Genomic DNA, 21,376 nt, shown 5'->3' on the forward strand with positions numbered 1-21,376 from the left:
GCTGGCCTCTACCTCCATCTCAGCTACACATGTCCAGCCTCCAGGCGCTGTGCTCTGGCCTGCCCCTGCGGCCCCTCCCAGAGAACCGGGGACGCCAGGCTGGGGTGCCCCATGCCCCAGTCAGGACCCCCGGCCTCAGCCTTGCGGAGAAACAGGTAAGCAGTGGGCCTGTGCTCCTGAGGCCTTGGCCTCTAGGCATCCTTCAGGTGGTCCATAGTGAGCACCCAGGCTTCCTGCCCTCTTGGTGGGAGCTGCTCAGCCGCCCACCCTGGACTCCAGAGGCTCTAGCTGGTGCGGGTGCAATGCATGGTGGACTCTGTCTCTTGGGTGCAGCCGCCCTTGGGTGCAGGATCACTGTGCCTGTTTACAGATGAGGACCCTGAGGCTCAAGGTCAGCAGCCGGTCAGTGGTGGCACTGTGGCCACCTCCAGTGGGAGGAGGCCCTGGGCGGGTGTGAAGTGTCCCACACCCAGCACCGGGTCTGCCCCAGCACGCAGAACATTTGCACACAGGTCAGCTCTTGTTTTCATTTGCAAATGTCCCTTCCCCAAATCTCCAGAGAACTTTCAGCTGCATGGCTGAACCCTGTAGCCGGCAGGCGGGTGCCAAGGAAAGATGGGCTAAGGCCAGTATCCCCTCACCTAACAGCAAAGCAGGCCAGGGATGGTGCACACTTGCCAGCGACACCCTGTCTGGGAACCTCCCTTTTGTCATTTGTAAGCTTAAGATGAAAATGGTGACACCAGAGGATTGTGGAGAAGAGTAAATGAAATAAAGTGGGTGACATGGTTATATAGGCTTTCCTCCTACTTTTTACTGGAAACTACTCAAGAATTTCAGAAACAGTAGAGAAGTGGAAACTGCAAACAAGCATAAAGATTAAAAGAGGAATCCTACCTCCCCAGAAAAAGACAGCTGCCCTTTGCACCAGAGCCCCCTGGACTTTCCTGGAGCCACTCACAGAGGCCTAACAGGATGCAGTGGGGACAGTAGGGGTCGCTCAGCGGGGAGCTGGCGCTGGGGAAGGGGAAAAGGGGAAGCAGGTTGGTGGGGTGGGAGGGGAGGGAAGTTGGGGGGCTAGGAGGATGCTGGAGATCCTTGTGGGAGTATGGCACTGGGGGCAGGTGGAGCGGGCGCTGGAGGGAAAAGGAAATGGGGGAGGGGCCAGCAGGGTAGGGTAGGTGGTGGGCACTCGGGGGAGGGGGGAGGTAGGGGTTGGGAGGAGGGTAGGTGGTGGGTGGTGGGGGTGGGGGGAGAGTAGGTGGTGGGTGCCGGGGTGGGGGTAGGGTAGGTTGTGGGTGCTGGGGGTAGGAGGAGGGTAGGTGGTGGGGGTTGGGGGTGGGGTGAAGGCAGGTGGTGGATGCTTGGGTAATGAGGGGGTGGGTAGGTGGTGGGCACTGGGGAGTGGAGGGAGGGTAGGTGGTGGGCGGTGGGGGTAAGTGGGGGTGGGAGGAGGATAGGTGGTGGTTGCTGGGGTTGGGAGGAGGGTAGGTGGTGGGTGGTGGGGGTCGGGGGAGGGTAGGTGGTGGGTGGTGGGGGTGGGGGTGGGAGGAGGATAGGTGGTGGTTGCTGGGGTTGGGAGGAGGGTAGGTGGTGGGTGGTGGGGGGAGTGTAGGTGGTGGGTGGTGGGGGTGGGTGGTGGGTAGGTGGTGGTTGCTGGGGTTGGGAGGAGGGTAGGTGGTGGGTGGTGGGGGTGGGGGGAGTGTAGGTGGTGGGTAGTGGGGGTGGGTGGTGGGTAGGTGGTGGTTGCTGGGGTTGAGAGGAGGGTAGGTGGTGGGTGGTGGGGGTGGGGGGAGGGTAGGTGGTGGTTGCTGGGGGTGGGTGGTGGATAGGTGGTGGGTGGGTGGTGGGTGGTGGGGGTGGGAGGAGGGTAGGTGGTGGTTGCTGGGGTTGGGAGGAGGGTAGGTGGTGGGTGGTGGGATGAGGGAGGGTGGGTGGTGGGGGTGGGGGGGAGGGGAGGTGGTGGGGGTGGGGGGAGGGGAGGTGGTGGGTGATGGGATGGGGGAGGGGAGGTGGTGGGTGCTGGGGAGTGGGAGGAGGGTAGGTGGTGGGTGGTGGGGGTGGGGAAGGGTAGGTGGTGGGTGCTGGGGAGTGGGGGGAGGGTAGGTGGTGGGTGCTGGGGTGGGGGGAGGGTAGGTGGTGAGTGTTGGGGAGTGGGGGAGAGTAGGTGGTGGGTGGTGGGGGTGAGGAAGGGTAGGTGGTGGGTGCTGGGGAGTGGTGGGAGGGTAGGTGGTGGGGGCTGGGGTGGGAGGAGGGTAGGTGGTGGGTGATGGGATTGGGGAGGGTAGGTGGTGGGCACTGGGGGTCAGGGGACGGTAGGTGGTGGGTGCTGGGGAGTTGGGAGGATAGGTGGTGGGTGCTGGGAGTTGTGGGAAGGATAGGTGGTGGGTGCTGGGGTGATGGGGGGTGGGTCGGTGGTAGGCGCTGGGGGACAGGAGGAGGGTAGATGGCAGGCGCTGGGGTACAAGGGAGGGTAGGTATGGACATTGGGGGCGGAGAGGGTAGGTATCGGGTACTCGGGGGCAGGGGGAGGGTAGTTGGTGGGTGTTGGTGGTGGGAGAGGGTAGGTGGTGGGTGCTGGGAGATGGGGAGAGGGTAGGTGTTGGGCACTGGGGGCCAGGGGAGGGTAGTGTCAGATGCTGGGGAGGCGGGTAAGTGGTGGGTCCTGGAGTGGGGCAGGTAGGTGGTGGGTACTCAGGAGCAGATTGCAAGCAGGTGGTCCTGACCCTTTGCTCCCCTTGGCCCATCTCCCGGTTGTCCAGGTGTTGTTAATGTTTCTTCCCCTTGGTCACCTCCCTGCTGGGCACCAATGCCTCGACCTTCACCCTGGAGCTCGGGGAGGGCCCTGTGGCCTGCACATCCCCTGCAGCGCCCTGTAGCTGTGATCAGCTCCACGTGGCTGTGATCAGCTCCCGGGGTGTCTTGTGTTGGAAGAAGGTGGCTCCAGGTGGAGGAGTGGCCACCTGGGCTTTGCTGGGTTATGTCCCTCTTTGCTTGAAGGTCAGGAAGCCCTTGGAGTAGGAGCGGGTGCAGGTCTGAGGGCTATGGGTGGCTCCCTGAGTCCTGTGGCTTGCCTTCTATTTTTTATTTAAATGTGTTTCGTTGATCTTTAACATACGTATTTGAAGACAATTTTATGAGATAAGAAGTCGAATGTATAAAAGTGTAAATTCCCCAGTTCACCTTCTGAAGTCACTGTAGCCTTTTATTTATTTATTTATTTATTTATTTATTTATTTATTGGCATTTGTAAGCTGAAGATAAAAACAATGACACCGGGGGATTGTGGAGGAGACCAAATGAAATAAAGTAGGTGACACGGTTATACAGACTTTCCTCCTACCCTTTCTTTACTGAAAACTACTCAAGAATTTCAGAAACACATTCTATGCATCTGTGCAGTGCGGAAGAAGTCTGTGAACCCTCTTAAAAATACAAGCAGAAGCGTCTATACATGTTAGGTTTTTTTCAGGTTGCTCTTTCTTGGTGCATTTAGAGGGTCCCGTTTTGAATGGCTGCGTAGTGTTTCATGCTTTGGATGAACTAACGTGTGCGTCATTCTTTGCTCATCTTTAACAGAGCTCTGCGACTGGAGCGGGGCCTTCCTTTGCCAAGTTAATCAGGACACTCTCAGCATGCGCCTGACACAGCTCTTACCATGCACAGGGAAACTTCAGTCACACAACTGAAGCAGTTCCCATGTTAGAAATGTCCTCAGTACCTCCTGCCATGTGCAGTTTGTGCTGGTGACCTTTCCCCCAAATCCACCCCACCCACAGCGCCTGTGCCGGGCATCCAATAGCAGATCCGAAGATGGCCGGCGTCTGTGTCCCCATCACTACCCATTGTACTCCCCTCCTGAACTTCTTGAGGGCAGAACTCCACCGGGTTCATTTCCAGGTCTCCAGTGACAGCAGCAGATGTTTGCTGAATGAATGAGAGTTGCACTCGGAGCCCTAACAAACATCCCATCAGATTTCAACTGGCAGGAGGAACTTGAGAGGACTCCTTGGAAGAGGTGGCTATGGCAGCTTGGGCAAGGTTCTTAGCCTGGGAAGGAAGAAAGGCCATTTGGAGACAAGGGGAGGCGGTGTGCACAAATGTGGAGACGGAGCTATCTGAGGTGTGTCAGAGTGAAGGAGGTTCTTTGCTGGCCGGGGCTTGGTGTTGAGCTTGGAGAGCCAGACCCAGCCGGCTGATGGAGGACTCTAAATTCCAGGAACAGCATGGCCTTATCAAATGGGTAATAGGGAGCCCATGAAGGTTTCTGAAAAGGGGCATACCTGCTGCTTAACTATGCCCCCCACAGAGTGTAAAGGCTTCTATGGAGGTCCCAGAGGAGTGGGGAGGGCAGAGGCCCAGCTGGAAGAAAAAATGGGCAGCATGGTGGCCCACAAGTGTGGGAGATGACAGTTTTGACAACCAGGCACTCACACACACTTCGGTGTGCCAGGGGCTGTTCTAAGTACCTCAATTCATGGAGTCTGTAAGGCAGTCCTCTGAGGGGGATACTGTTATTATGCCCACTTTACAGATGGGGAAAGAGCAGTCAGAGATTGGCAGTGGGCATGTGCCATGTGGTAGGCCTGTGCCACAGCAGCCTTGCAGAGCCACTGCAGCCCATGCAACCCAGAGTGCTGTCTGCACCCAGGAAGTCTAGCTGCAGCTCCTGGCTCTCAACGCAGCCTCAGCATAGAGCTGGTGGGGACCCTGATGAAGCCTGCGCTAGGGGGGTGCAGGAACAAGAGCGACTCAGATGAAGCCAAGCCATTTAGATAGTGGCCATGATTTCTGGCAGAAATAGTGACAGTCAGAAACTTTCATGTGGGTGAGGTTTAAAAGTGAGCTACTGCCCCACAAGCTGACTGCCAGGTTAGAATGAAAGTAAGTCCTAGGCTGAAGGACACACACACATCCTGCTCTGTGAGCTGAACAACGTTGCAGGCTGGCATCCTTTCATTTCGGTGCTCAGCCACCATGCAGGACAAGCGTGTGCCTGGCACAGGTGCCCCGATGCCCGAGGCAGGGTTCTGTTACTGCCTGTATTAGCTTCCCACGTCTGATGTAATAAATCGCCACAAGTGTAGTGGCTTAAAACAACACGTATTTATTCTCCTACAGTTCCAGAGGTCCGGTCATGTGACCTGTGTGAGCCCCCATGGTCTTGTTTGAATGCTGAGTGCTGCCTCCTGTCTGAGGCATGGAGGATGACATCCAGGCCAGTGAGAGTGAGCCTTTCTTCCCCACTGAAAAGAATATTTATTGCATGCCTATTAGGTAACTCTAGATACAGGGGATGAAGTATTCAGCAAAAAATAGAAGACAACTTTCATGAACTAAATAAAAACATGAAATTGCAGATTAAAAGGCAGTTTATCCTGGAAAGAAAAAAAAACCTTGATATAGAATAATCAACACAAAGACATATCTAGGCCAAATTACTGAATTTCAGCAATAAAGAAAAATTCAATGGTTAGCAAATGGAAATTTTATACAAGGGGAAAATGTGGCAGACAGAGCTTTGGGGCTGTATTTCGGATTTGGAAAAAGGGCACAAGTTTGTGCTTCATTTCAGAACAGATTGAGCTTCTTACACATTTCACCTTTAAGAATGGCCTTTAAGTCATTTCCATCAACTGACACGATTTTAAATTCACTAATTTTCACAGAACCTTTGTTGTACTTTTTGAGCTATGTAATTACCTGAACAATGTTTCTAATGCATTTGACGCAACTGATTATGAAAGAGGTCCTCCTTGTCTAGCATATGAGTAAAATGTCTCGGCAAGCCCCAGGGCTGAGGCTGGCACTGCCTTTAGAATGGCGAGGACAGTGGTCTCAGGTTGCAGCTACCGCCTACCAGCAGGCTGCGAAATCAGTTGAGGAAGTGCAGCAGTACTGATTTGAAAGTGAAATGAAAGCAGCTAGAAGAGGATGGATGTATTAGAACCCATGTGGGAAGGCTGAGTCTTGTTCTTGTTGCATGGAGTATAGGTGTATGTATCTGGGTAGCCATAGGAATTGCTTCCCGTGGCTCACAATCAAAAGAGTTAATGTGTGTGTGTAAATATATGTTGCTTTTGACAGCTTTTTCTTGTATGCGCTTGCACTTGCACAGGGTACTTAAGGCTATGTGGGGTCTACTCTCCCCGCTGGAGCCTCTGCATCCTACACCGTAGCCACAAGCCTCAGGCAGGCCCCTCTCTGGTCCCTGCCTGGGGGTAAGCAGCGCCATCCCCAGAACAGGAGTGGTTCACCATAAGCAAGAAGAGAGAGGGATCAGTCTGCCTTCATGAAAGGGGCAGGAAGGGGCAATCAGGGAAGGCTTTCTGCGGAAGGTGACACTGTAGTTGGGCCTGGGGTGAGAACAGACGGTCTCTGGGTGGGCAACAGGCTTCTAAGTGGAGCAAAGGCAAATCCATTGGGGAGGAGGATGGCCCATCACCAGGCCTCAGAACACTGGGCCTGGACCCCCAGCCCCCACTGCCTCTCTGCTCTCCTACCCCAGCTGGCACTGAGGAATGCCCTGCGCTACTTCCCCGCGGATGTCCAGGAGCTGCTGGCCCCAGAGTTTGCCCAGGAGCTGCAACTGTACGGGCACATCTACATGTACCGGTTTTGCCCGGACATTGAAATGAGGTCAGCCTTGTGGGCGCAGCTTCAGAGGGACCCAGATGGGGAGGCAGCTCCCACAAGGGACTGTGCTGGGGGCCAGGAACAACGGGAGAGCGGGCAGTGAGGGGGAAACCCAGTCTGTCCAGACTAGGAGGCAGGGGAGAGAAGATTCGGTGTTGTCGTCTCGGGAGCTGGAGCCCAGTGCTGGCTGCAGCCCCTGAGCCTGCCAGAAGATGGGGGCAGCTTCTCAGGACTCTCAGGCCCGGCCCATCTGTCCTGAGCAGCCAGTCCTGTGCAATTCTGGAGCCAAATTGTACACAAAACCTCTTTTTAAAACCATGGCTTTTTGTTCTGTCAGAGGGCAGGGAGAGCTTTGGGGAGCTGTGGCAGTGACTTCAAATACCTCACGATCTCAATGAGGGTCTCAAACCGCAGTGTGCACAGCACCCCTGGAGGCCTTGTGGGAACACGGGCTGCCAGGCCTTACCCCAACTTCAGACCCAGCAGTTCTGGGGTGGGGCTTCGAGTCTGCATATCTGCAGTTACTGTTCTTGGAGGTGCCAGCGGCCCAGGCTTGCCTTGAGTCATCCCAGGGTTGTTCCCTTTAAAGTAGGAGCCACATTCCTCACTCCAGCCAGTGCCTCCGGGCCTGGCACCTGCTGGAGAATTGGTGCCCCAAAGTGTTTGTTGAATTAGTGAAAGAACAAATGAATAAACTCTGCTTACCCAGAGGGAGAGGCTTCTGGAGAGCAGTCATCAGTTCTGCTTTGCCAGCAGCTGTCTCCCAGGTGGAGTGTGCCAAGTAGGGAGGGAGAGCAGGGTGGGTTGGGGCCTGAACGCCACCTCCCCCAGCCCTAGTGGCTCTGGAGCCCCACTGTATGTTCCTAGCTAGTTCTGCAGGCCCCGGGTCCGGCTATCCTTGCCTGAGCAGCCAGGGGCTGGGCGGGGCCAGGCTAGATGCTGTGCTTTGGCGGGAAGGGCAGACTGGCGGTTGGGCTTTCCCTTGCAGGGCCTACCCGGTTGAGCAGTACCCCTGCCAGACAAAAGCGGCCGCCGCCATCATGCATATGATCATGAACAACCTGGATCCCGCCGTGGCCCAGGTAATAGCCAGGGAAACCGAGGCCCAGCACTGTCCAGCAGAAACAGAACGCGAGACACACACATCATGCTTTCAAGCTCTTAATTTTGAGATAATTATAGATTCACAGGGAAGTTGCAAAGCTAGTAAGAGAGGTCCCTGGCCCTTCCCTCGGCCTCCCCCAGTGGTTGCATCCGTGGCTGTAGTACAGCCTCAAAACCAGGACGTCACTGTGGCTGCAGTGGACGCACGTCCAATTTTAAATGTTCTAGCAGCCATATGAAAAAGTAAAAATAAACAAATTTACACTATATTTTATTCATCCTGATATATCAAAAATGTTATTTTTTTACTTTTTACTTTTTTGTTGTTTTTTTTTTTTTTTAGAGAGACAGGGTCTCACTCTGTGGCCCAGGCTGGAGTATAGTGGCTTGATCTTGGCTCACTGCAGCCTTAACTTCCGGGGCTCCAGCGTTCCTCCCACCTCAGCCTCCCAGGTAGCTGGGACTACAGGCACCCACCACCACCCCCAGCTCCGAAATATTATTATTTTAATATGTAATCTATATAAACATTATTAATGAGATATTTTACATTGTTTTTCATCCTGAGACTTTGAAATCAGGGTGTATCTATGCAAGGAGCAGAGTGAAAAGCCATGCATGGCTGGTGGCCACCATATTGGGTAGCATGGATCTGGCCCCTTACGCCTGTCTTGGGCACCCTAAGCCAGTCTGCAGAGCAGCTGCCCACATTTGAGAATGGAATGTCTCTGGGGTGTGTCCCTGCATTCCTTGGGGGAGATATGTTGCCAGAATGTGACCACTTCGCCTAGTAGGTGGGAACGCCCTAAACCCTGGCCCTGGCCCCAGGCCCTGGTCACAGATCAACCCTGCCTTTGACCCCAGGCTGAGTTCCCACTGTGACCCCAGACCCAGATCCGCCCCTAACCCCAAGCTGAGCCCTTGCTCCAGTCGCAGCCGGGGCCGGTGTTTTTGCAGATGTGTCCGTCTCTGGGCCTCACCCTTCTGGCTTCTCTCCTTGCCCCATTGGGCCCCCATCCCCTGGGGGCCCTTTCTCTCCCTGTCTGCGACTCCATAGGCCCTTCCCAGGCCTTCATCTCAGATGACCCTGTGTCTTCCTCAGTTTCCCCAGGAGCTGGTGACCTACGGAGGAAATGGGCAGGTGTTCAGCAACTGGGCTCAGGTACTGCGCACCGTGTGACCTCACCCCCATCCCGGCCTTTCCCCGAGTCTGGTCCTCTGGCCTAGGAGCTTACAGACCCATGGCTCAGGATGCAGGCCTCTGCCTCCCTGGTGCCTGAGGCTCCAGCACTGTAGACTGTGTGGGGAAATTTCAGGTTATAGGAATGGGCGAGGTGGTGTTGAGGGAGGCACCAGGGCCACTGGAGTGCTATGGAGACCTGGGGACCTGCAGGAGCTGTCTAGGCGTGGACGGTGGTGTGGGGCTGGGCGTGGGGTGCTGCTTCCACTGACAGGATCCCCACGCTCTGCTCCTCCCCCAGTTCTGGCTGACCATGTTCTACTTGTCGAAGATGACAGAGGAGCAGACTTTGGTCATGTACAGCGGGCACCCGCTCGGCCTCTTCCCCAGCAGCTGCAGCGCCCCCCGGCTCGTCATCACCAATGGGATGGTGGGTCCTCAGCAGCAGGCACAGCACCTGCCCAGGGCTCCAAAGAGAGGGTGCTGATGCCAGAAAGAAAGCCCAGTGCCCCAACGCTGTGCATCACCCCCGGGCTCTGTGCTCGCCCTCCAAGACCTCACCAAGACCTCAGCCCCTCTGTCTGCCCCCATCCTCTTCTCCAGGTCATTCCCAACTACTCCTCCCGGATGGAGTATGAGAAGCTCTTTGCCTTGGGGGTTACAATGTAAGTCGCTATTTCAGTCTATTTACAGTGTTTCCCTGTTGGCCATGGGTCATTATAAAGCAAAATGGTGATATTAAATACAAGTTTGGAAAGACATAGTCACAGAACTGTAGCATAATTGATTTTATTTTTATGTATTCCCTAGTAGTTTTATATATATGCTTACAAATCTTATATCCTTGAATGCAAGAGACCCTACAATTTTAGATCCTGCCTTTTCCCACATTTTATTATGAACAATTTCAAACATACAGAAAATTGACCGAATTTACAGTGAATACCACCGAATTTTTGTGATGAATGTGCTACTTACCATACTCACTTTATCATGTGGCTGTCTATCTGTCCCTCTGCCTATCCATTCATTCGACTTGCTTTTTGGGGTTTTTGTGTGTGTGTGTGTGCATCTCAAAGTCAATTGTAAATATTACTGACTGGAAGTCAGTATTTGTTTACAGTTATTTTTTTCTTTGGAGGTGAAACTTGCATGTAATGAGATGCCACATCTTATATGCACCACATTTCGGGTTCTGACAAAGTGTGCGTCTGTGCAACCAAAACCATTAGGCACAGAATGCCGCCAGTGCCCCAGAGAAGTCTCTCACGCCCCCTCTCAGGAAATGAAAGCTTTTCATTTGTTACAGAGGGAAGGCAAACGATTTCTTTTTCTTTCCTTTTTTTTCTTTTTCCTTTTTTTTTTTTTTTTTTTTTTTTTTTGAGACGGAGTTTCGCTCTTATTGCCCAGGCTGGAGTGCAGTGGTGCAATCTCGGCTCACTGCAACCTCTGCCTCCTGGGTTCAAGTGATTCTCCTGGCTCAGCCTCCCAAGTAGCTGGGATTACAGGCATGTGCCACCACACCCAGCTACTTTCTTCTATTTTCAGTAGAGATGGGGTTTCACCATGTTGGCCAGGCTGATCTCGAACTGCTGACCTCAGGTGATCCGCCCACCTCAGCCTCCCAAATTGCTGGAATTACAGGCATGAGCCACAGCAGCTGTCAATGCAAAGTATTTCATCAAACATTATAAATGGAGCTACAATGAAAAGGAGATCCCTCTACATCCTAGATTCTCCAGTTGACAGTGTCTCCTGTGTTCTTCCAAACACTTTCTATGCAAGTGGACTTGGCAATTTAGGTGGTTAGACCATTGGGGCCGGCCTCTGTGCCTTGCCTTTCCCACCTTCACAAGAGAGCTAGGAGATTGCTGTATTTCAGGAAGCAGATCTCACGTATTCTTCCTTTACCTACAATGTCCAATTGCACTAATTTATTTAACCCTCTTGCCTCCCAAACTGGCTTGCTTCCATGGCACAGTGCAGGGCCCTGACCCTCTCTGCCATGTGGTGTTTCATGGGTCACATAGGCTGCCACTCACTTCTCTTGTCTTCAGTGGAGGGGCATCTCAGCAGCTTCAGGTCTTGGCCCCTGCATGTAAAGTTGCAGTGAACATCCTTGTGTGTGTCTCTGCCTGACATAAGCATGTAGTGTGGGCATGCTGTGCACGTCCAGCTGGAGTCCATACGGCCAAATATTCCCCAAAGCAATTCTTCACCAATTACACTACAGTTCTTAACAGAACAAAATCTGCTTGTAAAACATCTGGGAGGCGAGAGGGGACAACGGTGTCCATAGCCTTCTTGTGTTGTCTGTGCTCTCTCTATATATTTTATGTAAAGGAGAATATATTAATGCCTCTTGGGTAAATACTAATTTTCAGCCTCCTAAAGGGAGTGACTGGGAGGACCTGGGCCTGGCACTGGCTGAGCCCTGGGCCTGGCTTCTCTCCCTGTGGTCAGGTACGGCCAGATGACAGCAGGTAGCTACTGCTACATCGGTCCCCAGGGAATCGTCCACGGCACTGTGGTGAGAGATGGGGCCATGCCTGGCTGTGGGCGTCCCAGCATGGGGGGTGGAGGGGGCGGGCTGCAAGTGGGCAGTGATCCCCTACCTTTTCTCCCTGCAGCTCACCGTGTTGAATGCTGCGCGTCGGTACCTGGGCATCGAGGACTTGGCTGGGAAGGTCTTTGTCACCTCTGGGCTCGGTGGAATGAGTGGGGCTCAGGCCAAGGCTGCGGTCATCGTGGGGTGCATCGGTGTGATAGCAGAGGTGAGCTGGGGGGCTCCTAGCCTTCGCTCCTGCCTGCCTCCCTTCCTCCCTCCCTCCCTCCTTCCTCCAGGATCGCTTACACTACAGACCCCCTCTTCTCATCCTCCCTTGCCCAGCCCACCCTTGCCTCCTCCGCAAAGCCCCACTGGACCTCACTGGGTGGGTTCCCATGGTAACGTAAGCTTCCTGCCTTCAAAGTGCCCATCACTCTGCATGGGTAATGCCTGTCAGCTGCCCTCCCACAAAACTCTGACCATCTATTTATGGGTGTAGCTTTCCTGTATCCCACCGCATCCCTGGAATACAGATGGGAGGGAATGAATGTGTGTGAATAAATGAACTCATAGACTCCCCACCTTGAACAGGTGGGGAGGCAGACAGGTCACCCTCCATAGAGGTGAGTACAGGCAGCTTTCCCTCAGTGGCCCCCATCTTAGTTATTTGAGTTTCTATAAAGGAACACCTGAGGCTAATTTATAAAGAAACGAGGTTTGTTTGACTCAGTTCTGCAGGCTGTACAGGAAGCATGGTGCCCACATCTGCTTCTGTTGAGGTCTTCGAAAGCTTCCACTCATGGTGGAAGGTGAAGGGAGTCTGGTGGGTCACACAGCGAGAGAGGGAGAGCAGGGAGAGGAGAGGGAGGTGCTGGACCTTTTAAACAACCAGCTCTTGTAGGAACAAACAGAGCAAGAACTCAGTCATTACTGCAAGGACTGCACCAAGCCATTCATGAGGAAGCTGCCCCATGACCCAAACACCCCCCACCAGGCCCCACCTCCAACACCAGAGATCAAATTTTAACATGAGGTTTGGGGGACAAATATATCCCAACTATAGCAGGCTCTCATCTTTCTTTGGTGGGTGCCAAAGAGAGGAAGGGAAGTAGGAAGTGGAGGAGGCAAGAAGCCTTGAGGCAAGGCTTGGTGATAGGTGCCAGTGGAATTTGCACTCAGTTGATGCCAAACCTACATCATACATACCTGTGCTTGTTAGGAGTGCACTGAGCTGCAGGTAACAGGAAACCTACCTACAGCGGCTTGTATAAATAGGGTTTTATTTTTCTCATGTAACCAACAGTGTTGGCATTGGTTTGGCAGCTCAATGATGCTAATATCTCTAGATTTCCTTGGGATTCCCTTGTAGAAACAATTGCTGCCCCCCCCCCAGCCATCCTATCCATGTTCAAGACAGGAAGAGGTGAGAAGGGAAGTGGCTGCTACAACTCTATTTTATCAGGAAAGTCATGTCTCCAAACCCCTTCTTTTATCTCATTGGTTAGTCTTAGATGAAATCGATGTTCTTATCTGCAAGGGAGGATGGAGATAGTGGACAGGTCCTTGTGATTAGCTTGGACGTAGATTATCTCCTGGGGCTGAACTGTGTCACCCTGAACCCCTACCTGGGTTCTGCTGATAAGGGAGGTGGAAGAAGGAATAAATAGAAGGAGGGCAGCTTGTGGTGTCTTCCCTGAGACTGTGTTATAGAAAAGCAAGGGACCTACGGGAGATGTTGCCTTCCTAGTTGAGGATGATACACTTAGGGAAGATTTGTAACTGGGTGTCCCCATGTCTCATGGCCCCAGGTGGATAAAGCAGCCCTTGAGAAACGCCACAAGCAGGGCTGGCTGATGGAAGTGACTGACAGCTTGGACCGCTGCATCCAGAGGCTCAGGTACAGTTCCAAGCTTAACTCCAGACACCTGACACCTGACACATGGCAGCAGGAGACCACAAGAGGACCCCCAGGGGGCAGCCTGGTAGGGCCTGCTTAATGCCCGACAGCTGGCCACATGTGGGCACCACACATACATGCACATGTACATATACATGCACACATGCGCGCACATGCACACAAGGGCTGACCCGCGGGTGGTGATAGGGCAGAAGCCTCTGGAAGGGCCTCCAACATTCCGTCATTGCCGGCATGGAGGCAGCCACTGGGCTGCGGGCTTGGTGCTCAGACACTTGGCTCTGACGGGCTTTGGGCAGACTTCTTGGGGCTCCCATGCTCCGCCCTGGTTCTGCGAAGCACGTGTCTTCTTTTCCCTGCAGTATGGGCTCGCAGAACCGGCCTGGCCCATGATAGGGGCTGCCCTGTGCTGTTGCAGTGGCGAGCCTGCGAGGCGTGCACTCCCTCCCTGTGCTCCAGGGCAGAGCTTCGCCCGTGGTGCTGAGGGGTGGTCAGTGGGTGTCTCTGCCTCACCCCCAGGCAAAGTCTTCAGAAGTACTTCAGTGGGACAGTGGGAAGACTGCCCTGGCGGCTCCTGCTTGGATGCCACTTTTGAAGCATCCTCTCAATTAATTTACTGTGCAGAGCAGAGTCCTGTTACAGGAAGACACATTGGTGCACTGGTTGCCGACCTGGCTTCGAGTAGAATCTCCACAGGGGCTTAAAAGCTGTTTCTGGTGAAAATGTAAACAAAATTTGAGAAATGATGCAGTGAGTTATTTTGACCTAGATCATCCTAAAATACCAATCCAACCACATTGCACCCTCTTTAGAACTCTCAGATAATTTTTCGTCAATGATAGAAGAAATTCTACACTCCAGGTGTGCTGTGAGGAGCTTCCCCGACCTAACTCCCATCCCTATTCAGGCTGTTTAGCATCCTGACTGTGTGCATGTACACACACACACACATGAACATACACACAAAACACATGCACATACATGTAGCCACACAGACACACATACATACATAAAGACACATAAACACACATACACACATACACAGAGAACACAGCACACACATGCACACATGGTTGCACACACAAACACACAACACATGCATGCAGATAAATACACAGACACATAACACAATAACACACAAGACACACATAAACATACACACACAGATGCACACATAAACATAGACACACAACACATGCATGCACACACAGGCACACACAGAGTGCACACATGCACACACATAAATGCACACATACACACACATAAACACAGACACAGGCATACACACATGCACACACAAACACAAACAAGTATAAACACATAACACCTACACAAACATACAGACACAACACACACATGGATACACACAAACATGCATAAACACACAATACATACGCACACACATGCACATACAACACACAATGCACATACATATAAATAAACACACAAACACATAAGACACATACACAACACCCACATGTAAACACATACAAACATGCATGTAACAAACACAGAAACATATACACAACAACACACATGCACACATGTATAAACGTATGCAGAAACACACAGCACATATAACACAAACACATAAACATACAGGTGCACACAAACACACACACATAAACACACAGACACATGCACACACCATAAACACACACAGACACACAAAAACACGTACATGCCCACAACGTATATTCTCACACACATGCATACACATATGCATATACACGCATATATACATATATATGTACACATGCATGCACATCCACACATGAACACACACACATATACATACATCAAAATCAGTTTAAGGAACTGCTTCAAGCAACCTGCCTGCCACACTTCTGCAGCCCCTGGGCTGGGGAAGACCCATGGGAATGGAGTGAGCTCCTGAGCTCCCAGGAGCTCACAGTTCCCACAGGGTCCTTCAACTGGGATTGCAACAAGCCCTGGGTTGGGCGGGCCTCCCTGCTGCCCTGGGACTGTGTGTCCTTTCCTACCTTGTCGACCTTGCACCCCTGGGGGAGGGGAGGTGCCCGGCTCCCTCGGGCTTCTCCAGGCCACTCCCGGTGAGCGTTCAATCTGCTCTCTCATGGGGGCCACACCACCTTCCCTGCATATTGCTGCTTTTTGACACTTCTACTACCTGCAAGTCCTGTTCAAATCTTCTGTTCCCCAAAATATGCTTTGATTTTTCTTGTCCTATTTTTCCGAATAATTTTGGGAATCATCTTTAGTGAATCCTGCGACTCTGGGGCCACCTTGATGGGTTCTGTAACGATCCCTGTGGAGGTCCCACATCGATAACCTGAATTCCATGGATTGCCCAGGCAGTTTTGCCGCTGCCATGTGGGTTTTCTGATCTGGTCTGGGTTTTCCCTTTATAGTTTTGTGTCCTGAACAAAAGTCGGGGTCCTGCAGGCATGCTTCATGGCCCAGCCCCATGGTCCCCACGCTTGCACATGATACCTCTTGTGGCCTCCTGGGTCTGCCCCTGTGTGCAGCTGGGGTGCAGGTGTGTCCGGGGCACCTATGCATAGGTGCGGGGGGCACCTGTTCTGCTCTTGTGTCCTTCCAGGGAAGCGAGGAAAAGAAAGGAGGTGCTCAGCCTTGGTTACCATGGCAACGTGGTGGCGCTTTGGTGAGTGGGGGTTGGGAGTTGATAGCCAGCTTGAGACCCCCTGATCTCAAGATCAGGCCCCCCTGAGCAAAGACCCCAATGCTGACCAGGAGCTGCTGGGACACAAAGCTTCGAGCCTCAGTTCAGTGCCACCCTTGTTGGCCCACACCCTTACCCAAGCTTGGGGCGGCCGTCCCTGCTCTGCCCACAGCTTTCCCGTAGGTTCTCTTTCCAGGGGAAAGCAGGGTCTGGCTCAGACTGTGCCTGCTGGATTTGTGAGTGGGAAAATGTGCTACGGTCCCCGCCCGGCTGGCCCCAGACTCTGGGCCCAGGCTGTGTGTGGCTTGCACTGACCACCCCATGGCTTCCCCAGGGAGCGCCTGGTCCACGAATTGGACACGACGGGGGAGTGCTTGGTGGACCTGGGGTCAGATCAGACATCCTGCCACAACCCGTTCAATGGCGGCTACTACCCCGTGCAGCTCAGCTTCACGGAGGCCCAGAGCCTCATGGCCTCCAACCCTGCTGTGTTCAAGGACCTGGTCCAGGAAAGGTGCTACTCGGGATTGGGGGTGGCAGAAGCATTTGACCTGGGCAGACCACCTTGTCCTGCTCTGGCCACCACCTGGTTCTCCAGCAACCAGCTGTGTGGCCTTGGCAAGACATTAACCTCGCTGAGCCTCTGCCTCCACTCATCAGATGGAGTCATGACACACTTACCTCTCAGCAGTGCAGGGGGACAAGCTAGAGTGACATTTGTCGAATGCCCAGTGTAGTCCAGCATGGCCCGAGTAGATGCTGGGGTGTGAGACCTTTCTGGGGCATCTGTTTTTCACCAGGGCCTGATGGGGCTGGGGACCAGGAAATGCTTGTTTAGGGAGCTGCCAGCTGGGCCTTGAAGGGTGCAGAGGTTCCAAACAGATGACAGGGGCAGGGGCATTCCCGGTGGGTGGGGCCAACCCGAGGAGCAGGGGCAGTCCAGGCAGTAGGGCTGGAAGTTGGCGGGCAGCATGGCAGGCGGTGCTGTGTGTGCCATGTGGGGGCGGCCCCGGGGCCTCGCAGCGGTGGTGCTGACCCATGGCTTGTTGCAGCCTGAGGAGGCAAGTCTCAGCCATCAACAGGTTGGCCAAGGAGAAGTTCTTCTTCTGGGACTATGGCAACGCCTTCCTCTTGGAGGCCCAGAGAGCAGGTAGGAGGGAGGAGGAGGGAGGGGCCACAGCCTCTTGGGCCCTGGGCCCAGCCTCTTGGGCCAGTGCCTCTGGCTCCCACCTCACTCGGAGGCTCAGCCATGGGTGGCCCAGCTAATCCCCACCGAGGCTTCGCTGTGCCTCTGCCAGGCCTTCTGGATGCTGGCCCTGCCAGGTGGCTCAGCCTCTCTGGGCCTCAGTTTCTCCACGTGCTTTAGGAACATAAAGTCCCATAAGAAGAGCAGGTACAAGACTCAGGTGCAAGCTCCAGTCCCAGAACTGCAGCTTTCCTTTACCGTGATGGAAACTTCCTTCCGTAAAATGGGCAATTCTTTCACGGGGCATGAGGTTGAAAAGCCACAGTGTCCACAGTGGGAAGTCCCCCAACCCTGTCCACCTCCCTGCAGGTGGCGGGTTGTGGCGCGCTGGAGGCTGACGCGGCATCCATGGCAAGCACATGCATCCTGCGCTCGGCCACATAGATGGCGGCATGCCGGCCACGGCTGCCCCTGCTTTTCTCTTCTTTCACTTGAAAAAGACCTCGCGGGTCCTGCCCCAGCCTCCCACTGGGCCCTGTGTTTAAGTTGCCATCTAGGGTGGCCGTGGGTGTCCTGCCTTGGGCGGTGACTGTCCAGGCTCTGCCCACAGGAGCGGATGTGGAGAAGAAAGGTGCTGGCAGGACAGAGTTCCGCTACCCTTCCTACGTGCAGCACATCATGGGGTGAGTGACGGGCAGCTGCCACATCTAGTGTGCTCAGTGCTGCCCCTGCCCCCTTCAGGGTCTGGGTCCTGGGTATTTAGGTTGGAGAAGCCTCAGCCTCTGACTGCCCCTGAGGTCATGCGCTGAGACCTCCACACCGCCCCAAAGTGGCCAGGCTCCGTTCGTGGGTTTTCCACCACAGACAGGCAGGTGAGGAGGAAATCCAGACGAGAGACACCTCCTGCAGGGCCTCAGCGAGAACAGGGGGCTGCCGGCCCTAGAGGCCGAGGCCACTTCCTGGCAAACACCTGCCCCTGAATGGTGCGTCTTCACAGGCCGTCATGGGTGTGTCTTCACAGGCCCTTGTGGGCAGCTGATGGCTGGATCATGAAGCCCAGCACCTGCTGTGGCCCTGGGGGTCGTGGGCCTCTCTGGCCATGGGGGGCAGGTCTGGGGAGGGCCAGCAGCCCAGGACAAGCAGGGCATGAGGGCAGGAGCCAGAGAGGAGCCTGGGCGAGGCTGAGAAACCTGGGCTTTCTGCTGTGGGCGGGAGGGGCCACATGACTTTTGGAAGATGTGCCAGTCCTCAGTGGGTGCCACGTGGGACCAGAGAGAGATGGAGGTGTGAAAGGCAAATGCCACTCACCGTCAGGCTCACTGTGGGGTGCAGAGGCGGGAGGGGCTGGGCACTGGCAGCCGGCACTCTCCGGAGAGGGAGGGCTGCCCAGGAGGAGGCGCCCCCTGGCCCAGCAAGTGCAGAAGCCCAGGGAGGGCCCAGGCCACAGCATCCTCCCCCCAGGACAGCCCTGCCTGGGAAGATAAGCTCACCTAGGCCGAATTCCCCAAGACCACCGCCACAGGGTGACTCTCCTCTCAATGTGACTGTCACTTTTAGGTGACAGATTTTCTTGTCATCTGTAACAGCAATTGGGGACATTTCTGTTTGCCCAGGTCCCGGCTCCCTGTTCCTGTGGCTAGAGATGGTACAACCAGGAGGCAGGGATGGAGGCCTGGGGGCACCGGGACACAGAGAGGGGACAGGGAGGCCCCTGGAACTTTCTGTCCAATGGCAGCTTAGGGGGTTCCACACCCCAATTCTGGACACTGAGCCCTCCTCCCTGGTGTGCTCACACCTGCACCCCTCCCCCGCCCAAGCCAGTGGGCCCAGGGTGAGGAGGCATCTGTGCTTGCAGGGACATATTCTCCCAGGGATTTGGACCTTTCCGCTGGGTCTGCACATCAGGGGACCCCCAGGACCTGGCGGTCACCGACGAACTGGCCACATCTGTGCTGGAGGAAGCCATCGCTAATGGAGGTGATGCTGTTGGTGGGGGTGCCCGTGGGTGGGTGGCCCCCAAAGCTCCTGCCTCCATAGCGACAAGCTTCCATAGCAGGCCCGCCTAGCTAATTCTGGGAGGGAACCTGGGTGCAGATGACTTTGTGAGTCTGGTGGGTGCTCAGCTGGCAACACAAAGGGACTCAAAGAAACTTGAGTGAGTTGCAAAGATCCTGGTCCCCAAGTGTCATTCTCAGTCATGGAGGCACAGTTCCCACCACCAAGCCTCTGCCCTCCAGAGCTGTCCTGGGCTCTGCCAGTGAGGACCTCTGACTGTGAGTGACAGAAAGCCCTTCAAAGTGGGTGAAACAGGATGGTCCAGGGCTAGGGTGGCCAGGCAGCAGTGGCAGGGGCCAGGGTTGCTGGGCAGCGCTCAGCACGCCACAGTCCCTCTCAGACCCAGCCTCCCCCTCCACGTGGCCAGGGCAGTGCTGACAGCAGTGCTTCTAGTTCCTTCTTGCTGCCTTCTGTGATGAAGCTGCCTCCACATGCTCCCGCCAGCCTTCCACGCCTGCCAGGTCCACAAGGGTCTCCTCTGCATCAGGGTCCCCCATGTTCATCCTGGGTTTTGCTGATGCTGAGTGTTGGTTCTGCCAGAGGGTTGTGCTCCTTTGTTCTTTTTGAGTGGGTCTGACATTGTTATTTCGTGGTTGTTTTATGACACTTCCCCCGTTGTTGCAGTTCTTACCCTGGTCTCTCTGCATCTTTCCTGCAGGTTGGGTGGCTTTTCTGTGTGGGTCACCAGCCTCTGCTGTGTGCTTCACATCTCTAGGGCCCGCACCCACCCTGCTGCCTGCCAGGTTCAGTGGGCTGAGCAGGGGTCCAGGTTACACAGACGCAGGGCAGGAGAGCCAGGCAGAGGGGACAGGTGGTCACCTGTGGAGGAGGAGGTGGGCAGCGGCCCAGGCAGGAGGGCAGGGGAAGCAGGGGCCTTCTCCTGGGGGTCTGGTCAGATGTCTCCTGGGCTTCCCTGGTGTGAGAACAGCAGGCAGCCAGTGGGGAACGACCAGCCCTCCAGAAAGAAGCCCTGAGCTGCTGCACCCGCGAGGACCCTGGTGTAAAGACTCCAGGCCTGGCTGGTTTCCAGGCATGCTGACCTAGCTCCACGTGCCCGCAGTGCACACCCTGCGGCATCTCCACCAGGCAGATACTCGTCAACAGCTGTGAAGTCACAGGAGTGAGGGATTTCTATTACCTTCATTTTTAGTATAATTTGGTAAAAGTGTGAACTTATTTAAAATTTTAATGATATTTGTGTTAACCACTGGCTCACACAATTTCTGGAAAATTACCAATCTGCTTTCACGAGGTGGTCAGGCAGGCTCCCGTGCCCCCTCACACACACACATCCTCCGTGAGCTTGGCCAACTAGCTCCTACATAGGCCAAGTTTATTTCCACCTCAGGGTCTTTGTGCTGGCTGTTCCCTCTGCCTGGAATGCTGTTCCCTCAGAGCTTCCTTGTCCGGTTCCTTCCCAGCCTTTAGACTCAGCTTGACGGCCACTTCCTCAGAGAGCTCTCACACCCACCACCCTGGGGGCCCCTCACCACGGTCCTGTGTTCCTCACAGCCCACAGTGGTCTTTGTTCCTGGTGCCTTGCTCAGTGCTGGTGTACAGTAGGCACTGAATAGCTATTTGTGGAGGGGACCGAGTGCATCAGGCAGTGGGTTGCACGGCTGTGCATTAATTCATGGGAGCATTGGCACTGCTGGCCCCCAAGCTCAGAAAGGCAGGGGTGGGGTGGGGTGGGCTCCCTCGCCTTGTGTCCTGGCTCAGTGGTGGGCTCAGGGCAGGGTCTATGCTGAGCTGAGCAGCCTGCCTGAGGGCGGGTCTGTGCCCCTGGAGGGTCTCTGATGCCTGCTCTCCTCTCCCTTGCAGTGAAGGCGTCTGTGAAGCTGCAATACATGGACAACATCCGCTGGATCCGGGAGGCCGCCAGGCACCGGCTGGTGAGGGCCCAGGCCTGGGGGAGGCTGGGGTGGCTGTGCTGTCAGGAGACTGCCAAAGGTGAGGTGCTGCCAATGGGCGCTCAGCCTGGTCCACGGCCTCCAGCTTGCCAAGCCCTGAGAGGGTGCACACACCAGATCCTGTGTGACTGTTTGTGCCAGCCCCATGGTGGCCACACTGGGAGGGGAAGCAGCCCAAGG

The 21,376-nt window shown here is 54.8% G+C and overlaps 1 protein-coding gene across 3 annotated transcripts in view; it reads left to right on the forward strand.

Annotated features, from left to right (window-relative positions):
• Positions 1-21,376, forward strand: part of LOC105470231 (urocanate hydratase 1) — a 35,389-nt gene continuing 14,013 nt past the window's right edge. For 2 of the 3 annotated variants that reach the window (XM_011722016.2, XM_071092317.1), the window contains exons 1-15: positions 1-155; positions 6,509-6,639; positions 7,625-7,718; positions 8,843-8,902; positions 9,222-9,350; positions 9,524-9,585; positions 11,384-11,450; positions 11,551-11,694; positions 13,277-13,365; positions 15,965-16,027; positions 16,380-16,559; positions 17,098-17,195; positions 17,842-17,914; positions 19,087-19,208; positions 21,108-21,178. In XM_011722016.2, coding sequence (XP_011720318.1) covers positions 30-155; positions 6,509-6,639; positions 7,625-7,718; positions 8,843-8,902; positions 9,222-9,350; positions 9,524-9,585; positions 11,384-11,450; positions 11,551-11,694; positions 13,277-13,365; positions 15,965-16,027; positions 16,380-16,559; positions 17,098-17,195; positions 17,842-17,914; positions 19,087-19,208; positions 21,108-21,178 — 1,509 coding nt within the window. In that variant the 5' untranslated portion in view covers positions 1-29. Of the gene's footprint in view, positions 156-6,508; positions 6,640-7,624; positions 7,719-8,842; positions 8,903-9,221; positions 9,351-9,523; positions 9,586-11,383; positions 11,451-11,550; positions 11,695-13,276; positions 13,366-15,307; positions 15,456-15,926; positions 16,028-16,379; positions 16,560-17,097; positions 17,196-17,841; positions 17,915-19,086; positions 19,209-21,107; positions 21,179-21,376 lie in introns of all 3 variants that reach the window. The other variant, XM_011722015.2, reaches the window with a different exon arrangement.

Source organism: Macaca nemestrina, chromosome 2 (assembly GCF_043159975.1).
Source record: "Macaca nemestrina isolate mMacNem1 chromosome 2, mMacNem.hap1, whole genome shotgun sequence".
Lineage (NCBI taxonomy): Eukaryota > Metazoa > Chordata > Mammalia > Primates > Cercopithecidae > Macaca > Macaca nemestrina.